This window comes from Podarcis muralis, chromosome 10 (assembly GCF_964188315.1).
Source record: "Podarcis muralis chromosome 10, rPodMur119.hap1.1, whole genome shotgun sequence".
Taxonomy (NCBI): domain Eukaryota; kingdom Metazoa; phylum Chordata; class Lepidosauria; order Squamata; family Lacertidae; genus Podarcis; species Podarcis muralis.
In genome coordinates, this window is record NC_135664.1 from 32,317,937 (window position 1) to 32,328,410 (window position 10,474).

General features: G+C 41.9%; 1 protein-coding gene across 1 annotated transcript; it reads right to left on the reverse strand.

Annotated features, from left to right (window-relative positions):
• Positions 1-5,247: 5,247 nt before the first annotated feature.
• IL22 (interleukin 22) lies at positions 5,248-9,765 on the reverse strand. The gene is made up of 5 exons (XM_028746908.2): positions 9,527-9,765; positions 8,862-8,927; positions 8,616-8,759; positions 8,243-8,308; positions 5,248-6,627 (listed from the first exon to the last, which is right to left on the reverse strand). The coding sequence occupies exons 1-5, from the start codon at positions 9,719-9,721 to the stop codon at positions 6,499-6,501; spliced, it is 600 nt and encodes a 199-aa protein (XP_028602741.2). The 5' UTR covers positions 9,722-9,765; the 3' UTR covers positions 5,248-6,498.
• Between the last annotated feature and the right edge of the window lie 709 nt (positions 9,766-10,474).

Here is a 10,474-nt window from a genome sequence, read left to right on the forward strand (position 1 = left end):
TAATTCAAAAGCATCAATTTTTTGGCAATCAGCCTTCTTTATGGTCCAGCTCTCACTTCCATACATCACTACTGGGAAACCATAGCTGAAGATGTTCATCCTTTGCAATCCTTCAACTTTATACTGGGCTTGTAATCGGTTCCTCTCTAATCACTTTCACATTGCTAAGCTGTCGAATCAGCAGGGAATCACACCCAAGTGCCCTTCCAAATTCTTCAAAATAATTGGGTAGATGAAGAGATGGGATAGGCATTGGAAGCAGACAAAGTCTCTTGAAAGACAAGTGGTGGTAAAATCCAACAGGGTGGCATTTATGAGCATAAAGCTCTAGTGTTCTTTCTAGAACATTCCCCCGAGATTGTCATCCATATAGGCTTTGCTTTTATTCACAGAAGATCAGTGAGAGGGTTGCCAGATTGCCATCCTAGTATCTTCCAGATGTTATGGCTATGTCTTCTATCAGGTCCGGACAACCCAGACTGGTGAAGGCTGCGGTAGGTCACCAAGAGCTGACCTAGAAAGAGGTTGTGCCTTTAATGCATCTTATGTGGGCTGTGAGGCACAGAACAGTAGAATGTCACGAAGCAGGAATCCAGACAGGAAGATGGTACTGTCTGAGATGACAAATTATGAGAGGATTGCTGAATGATAAGGAAACCACAGAGAAGCTAAATGAGTGTGTGTGTGTGTGTGTGTGTGTGTGTGTGTGTTGCTCCTCACCAGAGCTGATTTCAGAAGATGCTGAACTGATAGCCAGACCTGGATAACTGGGAGGGGACCAGCGTCTGAAGAACAAAGAACTGAAATGGCAATACACTAAGTTCTAGGGCTATTTGACACATCAAAGATTAGAAAGTTATTAGGGTGAAAAGGTGAGAGCACTTCCGCATCATTTATGCTATGTCAGTATCCTTACCTTTGCAGTTTGTCTTAATGCTATCTATCAAACAAAATTAGAAACTCATTCATTCTCAATGCTTAGGGATATTGTTGTAGGTTTTGAAAGACAGGATGTCAGGGCTGCAGTTCACTGCAGGTCAACAATTAAGGAAGCAGATCTCCGTTGTCAGTGAAGTATTTCTTTCTTCAAGGAAAAAAACATACAACTCAGCCTAGTGGCCTCAGCAACGCTTCCCAGTAGGACTTGTCCCTATGGAGCAGTTGCCAGGAGTGAAGGTCCCTACCTTCCTCTCCTCTCTGAGGCTCCTTCTCTGCCAGATGTTTCCCCTAGCAGTCTCAAACTGTGTCTGCACACCTCTGGTCCCTGTTCTGCCCTCCTTATTATCATGCACTTTCTTGAACACCAGCGGGGAGGGCAACTTGTCACAGCAGAAGAGGGAGACTCCCTGGATTCTTCGACAGCCTCTTGCCCCCACTTTTCTGCTTCAGCCTTGGAGTCTGAACTGCCCCCTGTCACAGGCTCTTCCTGCTCACTAAACCCTGTTCCCCCTTCAGCATCCAGGCCCTCCTCCCAATCCTCTCCCACTGACCTCTCCTCGGTGTCCCACCACTAATCCCCGGGCTCTGAGCCTTTATCCTCTGGGATTTCACTTGGGGGTTCCCCAGCTGGTACCTCCCACCACTTCTTCATCCAGCCACTCCATGACATATAAAATCAGCGATCCAATCTTCAATGCCCTAAGCAACATCTGTGATCTTAAATATGAATCTTCAATTATCAATGTTTTCTCAGACCTATCCCCAGAGACCTTGGCCTGTCGCAGATCATTCTAATGCTGTGCTAGCAGCTACAGGCATTCCTTATTGGTGAGGCTTCCCATTTAAGCTATTATTGCAAGTGAATTGTAAGTACCTTGTAGCCCAACAAAAAGAAAATGTATCTTTCTCTCTCTTCTTCTATTAAACAAACAAACACTATATGAATATTTAAAAAAAAATATTTAGTCTTCTGCTTTATGTATTTAATCCATAAGGGTTGGCTAGAAATAGCACAGGAGACTGCAGTGTTATTGGGTTATTGAGACTGCTTTAATTAAGTAAAAAGTCAAGGGAATTATAATAATGAAATGTGAAAATGCAGAGGATTAGACTGACAAAATAGTACCAATGTACATTTTTATTATAGAGACATGCTGTGGTTCTCACAAAGATACAGCTGAAGCCTCATTTCCATTTCTTTGGGCAGAGAAATTTTACTAGAATAAAACTGTGGGTGAAACCCCACCAAGCCCATCTGCTAGTAGAACAGACACTGGGGGGTGAAATGGATTACCCTTTACCCTCAACCCCCCTGTATACCCCAAATCTCTGCTCTGGAGAGTTGGGAGATTTCCCCCCAACAGATTTGAGGAGTTGGGGTGCAGGGAAAGAAGAGCAAAGGGGAGTTGTGTTGTGTGAGTGTTATGGAGCAACCCCATCCCATGTTCATACAAATGAGCTTGGTCAGAAAACGTACACGAGGAATCACTTGGTGGCGTTGACCTAATAACTTCACAAATGTCATAATCATACACACACACACACACACACACACACACACACACACCTACTCAGCAGGATGTGGCATTTCTATTCTATGCATCTGCAAGATGCTTTTTTTAAAGAAAAGATGCTATTTCCCCCATGCTTTTTTAAGTGGAAAGAGGAGAAGAAAGTTCAGAAGGGGCACCAAGGTCCCCATGTGCGTAGCATGTTCTTCCCATCACAGAGCATGTTTTGCCATCATCCCACCGGTGCTCTCAAGAATAGTTCCCTGATATAAACCAAGCCCGCAGCTCATTCATGTGAGAAATAATGCCTTCATAGTAGGTATGGAAGAGAAATATGGCTGTTTGCATTTAAAGGTTATCCCCTCTTCCCACTTTCCACAATAAGACATGAACCAAAACAGAGACAGCCTTTGGAATTCACACTTATCCGAATTTTGCAATGCAGTTCTCCAACCCAAGTTTATGAAAAATGCGTGGGTTAAGGGATAGTGTGCATAAATATTAATATATTATTTAAAATAACACACAAAAGTGCATTATTTTAGGCAAAGTAACTCTGGCACAATGTGTCAAAATTGCATACAAGCTTGTTTTAGGATAAATTCAAACTAAAATGTTGGTGAATTTTCATGAGGACGTTTCTTTTTAAAAAAAACTGATGTGGAAATGTGGTGAACTGAACTTAAGATTGGAAAGAATGAGAAACCAAAATTGATAGATCCATCCATCCCTCCTTAATGGGCAAGGCATGTGTAAATGCATCATAAATCAGAACCCAAAAGTATTCTTGGCATTACATTTCTTTCCCAAACTTGACAATGGAGCCTCAGCTAAGTCTAATAATAATAATAATAATAATAATAATAATAATAATAATAATTTATTTATACCCCGCCCATCTTGCTGGGTTTCCGCAGGCACTCTGGGCGGCTCCCAACATAATATTAAAAACACAATATTAAAAACACAATGAAACATTAAAATATGAAACATTAAAAACTTCCCTAGACAGGGCTGCCTTCAGATGTCTTTTAAAAGTCAGATAGTTGCTTATTTCCTTGACAATTGATGGGAGGGCGTTCCACAGGGCGGGCGCCACTACCAAAAAGACCCTCTGCCTGGTTCCCTGTAACCTCACTTCTTGCAGGGAGGGAACCGCCAGAAGGCCCTCGGAGCTGGACCTGAATGATGGGGCTGAGGCTGTTTAGGGAGAACCTGTGAGCATCCATCTGTTGCTGAACAACAACAGCAGATAAGAGCTGTAGTTCATTGGCATCTGGAGGGTCAAAGATTCCCCAACTCTGACAGGTGGGATTTAGTCACTGCTACATGTTCACAGACTTTTAGCTAGGATATTGGCGTGAGCAATGGAATGGCAGTGCCAGTATAAGAGGGAAGATCGGGGTGGATGCTGCCTATGACACACACCTATCCCTTAAATATAGCTCTGTTGTCGCAGCTGATGAATGAATGACTTCAGGCATTTTCAAACACATCTATTCTCATGACCACAGTAACTTCAACTTTGCAGCCATTCATGCCCCACCACACACCATCCCAAATTCCTTCAGCTGCATGTGTTTCAGAATGAGCATAGCAATAGTGCAAAACTTTTCCCAGACTCATGCTAAGTGCTGTAACAGTGCTGGGATACCAGCTCCTTAGCCCTACTGCAATTGAGAAGTGTGCTGTTGACGCTGAACTGATTTCATCAGTGGCAATGGGGAAAGACAAGTGATTCTGTTAGCCATGGAGAAATATTTAGCAGAGCCACAGTTAACTGAGGGTAAGGTTGCTCTCTGGGTTTTTTTTTATCCAGCACCGGAACTGTACTTTTGAATTTATTTTTAAGTTTCTTTTGATGTCAGCTATTATGGGAGCTCTAATAGAAGAACAGCTAGTACCATATCTGAGGAAACAGGGCACAGAACTCATGCAAAGAGGGCTGGAAGCTGGGAGTGCTGGGATGGTGTAATGCAAAGTCATTCCCCATGTGAAAAGTTCCCTCCTCCTCTGTACCTCCACCACTTCCCTGAAAGTAATCCAAGAGTTCTGCACTCCCACAGTTCCCCTAAGCTACTGACCCAACACCTGACTTCAGGCAAAGAGTAAGAATGTTCTCTCTTACTGGCAAAGCCCACTCCTCTCCAGCAGGAGTGTGGAGCCTTTTGTGAACTACAGCATCCATCATCCCAATCAAGCATGGCCAATGTGGTTCATCAAGATCTGGAGAACCAACGGTTCCTCACATCTGCTTTCCAAACTTTCCTGCAACACATCACCAACTCTGACATTGCGTACTAAAAGTGAGTGGATAAAGACTAACAACCCAGTGTAAATACCTAGTGTAGAAGTACCCTAGAAAATCGTGGATCTATATCGCACACCAAGTCAGGCCACAGGTCCATCAAGTTCAGTATTGTCTTATGTGGTTGGCCGTGGATCTTCAGGGTTCCAGACAGGAGACATTCCCAGCCCTCCTAGGAGATGTGAGGGATTGAACCTGAGACCACTGAGGTAGGTTCTTTCTCACACCTCTAATGATAAGACACAGGAAAGTTGTGAATTGGGAGTAATTGGGTGGAACATCGTTCTAGAGTTCTTCAGCAACCTTCAGCTAACATACCACTAGCATAACATATTGTCCCATGCTGATTTTACACATCAGGCTGGGGGGGGGGGGAATCTATTGTTTTCTTGTCCATGTCATTTTCTGAAGAAAAACAAATATGTCACTGAGCTTGGCTTTTATTTCTTTTTAATGAATAACCACATGTGTGAAACTCCTTTTTTTTAAGTCAATACATATTTTCATAATAAATAAAATGGACATGATCAACTTTGACAGGGCATCATTATGACATAAAAGCTGCCATTAAGCTTAACTCATAAACATTTCCTAGAATGGTACAGAATATTAAATCATATAAATAAATCTCCACTCATATAAATTATGTGATACAATTTTAAATAAATTATAATTAAATAGTACTATCTGCTAAAATGCTTTTTAAATAAGGCAATACACTTTGTCCTCTGGAGAGAAGTAAACAGAAAAGGGAAAGATTCTTTAGATACCTGTTAACTAGATGTAATTAAGCAAGTTTGCTATCGGAAGATCCAATTTTATGTGATAAAAAGGAACTTAACTTTCAGTCAGAGTGCTTGGCACGTTTTCCCTAGATTTCATTTGACTTGAAAATGAATTCCATTGAAACCATTGGGCTTTTTCAAGAAAAGATCCCAAAGCAAGCATATCAATGGATGCAGGCCACCAGGCTCATAAAGAGGTCCAGGTTGAAGAGATGCTTCCATGTGGCTTGTCTGTATCAGACTTCCCTTACCTGGTACCTGCTGGATGTTTTGAAATGCAACTCCCACCAGATTCAGCCAGTATGGTCAATGTCTGCTATGATATGAGTTGTAGACCAAAGCATCTGAAGGGTTCTGGGTTGTGGGAAGGCTGATCTAAACATTAACACCCTAACTCCCATGATGGTGGTGGCTCAAGAAGTTCTTCTGCTAGCACCAAAACTGGGGTCTTTGTTACAGAGGCACCAAGTAACAAAATAAATGCTCCATCTGAGCCCAGCAGAGTCACAAGTTGAGTAGCAGCCTCATTTTTAAAGGCCTTCTTAATCTCCCAACCCTCCCTCAATACCCTCCTTAATCAAGACTAAATCCCTCCATTTCACAATACTTCTAAACTCTGACTGGCGTGAGTTGTATTTTATGGACAGGTCCAGAGGAGTTTCCAATCACATGTCTGAGCTGGCCCTTCCTTTCAAGTAAATTTGTTTTGTATTAGGCTAACTTGCCAGCCCTCGATTCACTCTGTAGAGATGTTCTGTCAAAGTTTGCCACTAATCCAGATAAAGCAGTTTGAGAACTGCTGAATCGATACTTTAAAATGGGTCTCATGAAAGCATACGTCCGTTGAGTTCTGTATGGGTGAAAACATTTGTGCCTTTAAAAGCGAACCATTGCATTTGTCCTTGTTCCACAGAGGCCACCACCGAAGGAAGCTGCAATGATCCCGATTGCCCACTCAGTTGTTCTTCTTCTTGCCTTTGTGGCTCTTGTTGGGGGCTTTGAGCGCTGCAGTGCAGGCCTCCTCCAGGTAGTCAAACAGCAAATCCAGCTCACCGACTGCTTTGTTTTTCCCATTTTCTCCCAACTGTAAAATCAAAGCAAAAACAATTTCTTCATCAGAATTGACAATATAGATTATAAAAGATGTTGTGTCAACTGGGGGGGGGGCACACAGGGGCAAATGGGGGTACTCTAAGAATTAGAGCACAACTCATCGAGAGGTTTTTCTACATAAGCCTCACTCAATTAACCAAGATGTGCAGAAGGATACAGCAGTGTGAGAAACAGAGAAGAACAGGTTCTGTACAATAGGCAACAGAGTTCTTGCATAAGAGTTAAACAGGAAAGATTCACAATGGAGGGTTCCACAGGTATTTTTCTCTTTTGTGCAGGATTCAGTGAATGGAGGAACACAAAGGCATGAGATCAGCTTCTGCTCAGGTATGTCTTTCTTAGAGTTGCCTTCTGTGAGCCACAGTGGCCAAATGGGAATTAATATGACAATTCACCTGAGCGGAATGAGACAAGACCCACTGCAAGAATGCTCACTGAACAGCCTGAACATTTTCTCTCTATAGTACTATTGATCCAATTTGGGTCATTTTGGATCTTCCATTGAGATCTGTTAGATTCTGATAAGAATGAATTACTTCATTTATATTTTGCATAATTATTTATTTAAAGGGATTAGGTGAAGGGGGTGGCAAACAATACCTCAATTTAGCACACATTTAAAGGCAAATCTGCCTAAAAGCAAATCTACCTAATTTGCACTGTATCTGCAAACAATATGTGAACCAAAACACAGCCATCCTTTACCAAGATAAAGCATGGGTATAAATGCATATATTGGTGAAAATAGCATACAAAAATACATTATATTAGGAAAAATATGATCATAAGGGGAATATGCTTTACAAAAATGCATATATGAGACAGAATTGCATGCAATTGTATGTATTTTTTATGAAATCAGCACTAAACTGCTGGTTAATTTTCAGGAGCACTTTTTAAAAGTGGAAATGTCACTCATGTGGAACCTGAACTTAAGGGTTTTTTTATAAAAAAAATGAGAAACTGTGAGAAGCAAAAACTGACAGATTTCTCCTTATCAAACCTCAATGGATTCACTACTGGACTAAACAGACAACAACACCAACAATTACAATTCCATCTCTGAATGAAATGCAAAAGGCTTGCCCATTTTTTTAATTTCACCTTCAGGTGGCAAAACATTTTGTACTGGATAAAAGTTCAAAGGGAACAGATATGAATGTGAGCTAAGCAAATGCAGCTACAATGCAAGGCTGGCTGACATGGAGGGGTTTCTAACCATTGGCCTTGCTGGCTAGAGCTGATGAGATTTGCCATTCAACAACATCTGGGGGTCCACAGGTAGACCATCCCTCTGCTATATGCTACAGCTCTCCCTACAATGCAGCTTTCATTTAACATGGATCATATTCAAACCTTATTCCCCTGCATGTATTCTGAGGGACTACAGTCTGTGAAGACTGTATAAAACATGCCTTTTCTAACCATTTGAATTAGCACTCAACTATGAACAAAAAAGGGAGATTAATATTTTTATTTTTTAAAAAAATCTTTTTCATAAACTGCTTTAAGGGTTGCTGTTGCTTTTTTTTTTCTCATTCAAGTAGTACATAAATAAAATAGAACAAATTTTAAAAGCAACATACCTGTTGTAATTTGTCTTTCATTTGCTGCAGGTTCCTTTCAATGTGTTCTTTATTTCCCAGTGGTTTCTGAAAAGGAAGGAATGCAGCTAAGTCACAATGTGGTTTTTCATTTCACACCTTTCGCTTGTCTTGCACTTGACTGCAGAAAGATTGGATGTTTTGATTTGAGGTTTCCTCCTTTACCTTCAGCACTGGTGATTTGCTACCTTGCCTTGTCTAGAAATATATTGCCAACTACCAGCCACAGACGCAAGTTGAATACCCTGCTCCCCCACCTCCCTAGAGGAAAAGCATCCAAGCAGGTGAAATATCAAGGAAGCGGAGGACCAGGGGTGGGAAACAGAGACAGACTACAGCTATAGATGACACTTACACAGCCATTCAGTTTCCTATTCAAATCGGCCAAGAAACTTGCAACTTCCTGGGCGCTGGGATATTTGTCCCCAGAGAGGGTCATGAGGACGTCTGTCACCACAATATCAGTTAATCTCTTCATTAGGTAGCAGCGATCATTCGCCTGCAAAGACAAGATAATGAAATTATATACCTCAGACAACAAGAGAATAGGAAGGTACAAAGAGAGAATAAAAACATTGTTTAATGCACATGGGAATCTCACCTTGATGTTGGTGTACAGATGCTGCCCAACAAATCTGTTATCTGTGTCCTTATCAAAGTGTCTTCCCTATTTAAAAAAGAGAGAGAGAGAGAATGAGAGTGTGGCAGAAAGATGAGGCTCTACTTTTTTAAAAGCTCTGCACTGTGGCACACCAGCTCCCTGAGTCTATATAGCTCTCCAGTTCCACAACTGAGTTGGAGGAGATTGCTGCCCATGACATGGAACTATAGAAAAGGATGCCAAGGTATTATAGTGTTAGTGTTGACCTGGTGAGTGTGAAAGCTGCAAAAGGTAAGCAGGCCCAATGAGCTACCTAACAGATCGGAAGCGAAAAGCAGAACTAACTGAGAGCATCAACAAAACATTAAAAGCCCCACACTTGCCAGTCCCATAGGTAGAAGATAACCATTAGTGGGTTGTGTGGCTAATTGTTTATAAAACGAGCTCTGGAAGGTTACACTTCATAGGCAGCTGAATATAATCCTGTGGGTTGTGGTTTCCCAAAGCGGCGTACATACTTAAAGTATGCACATACCTGAAGGCAGGTTAGCATCCTTTCAGGATGGAAGGATGTCAAGGAGCAAAAGTGGGGAAATCACAAGACAGTACAAAGCATATGAGAGCTGTGCAGATAAAACTGCAGCACGCAGACCAATTGGCTTTACCTGGCTGGCTAAAGTATATGTACGATTCCTGAAGTAGGTTTTCTGGAAGTTGTTTCTCGTGAGTTCGCAGGAGTGGTTAGTATGAATAACTGCGTCCTTCAAGGGCACGGGGCTTGCCAAGAAGATGAGAGGGAAGCAAGCCCAGCAGAACACCCAGACAAGGAAGCATCTGGTCCCATTCTCAAGTGGATTCATGGCTCCCCAAGAAAGGTGGCAAGTTCAGCCAAGTCGCAGCTGCAGTCTTTGAACCTTCTAGAGACGCACAAAAGGAGAATTTCCCAATGAAGATAGACAAAGATCTATTAACGTTATAGTGAAAAATAATAATTTTGCTTTATAAATTATGCATCTAACTTACATTTCAACATGCAGCAATATAATTATATAAGCACTTGGAATTATTACTTACTTGTGATGTTTTTGCTGTGCTGTGAAGGAGTTGAGGGTTCCCCTATATATACCCATTGCCACCTTGTTCGAGAGATAGGTAGCGATGAGTTAAAATGACATCATCGAGTCTCTTACTTTCCACCATCGCTTCTGAGAATTTACTAACCACGACACCCAAAAAAAAAGCCACAAGACACAACCTCACTGGTTTTTTACTGTGTCATTTTTATGAGGTGCCCCTGTTGATGAGGCTGGGGGCAGAAAGATGGGTTTGTTCCCGACACAGCTACAAGTTAGGGTCAAACTAAATGTGACAGCATTCACACAATTGGCCAATGTGTGACTGGCGTGTAAAAAGTAGGCATTGGTGGTGTGTGTCTGTGTGTTGATATGGGTCATCATGACCATGGAAAGAATAAAGTCCTTCCTCCCCCTCCACCAGGGTCCCAATCCATACAGCTATCCCCACACCAGCTATTTACCATTAAGAATCCTGTGATGGCCTGGGACTCGGGCTCGGACTCGGAACCAGAGGAGTCTCAGTCTGCACCGGATCCT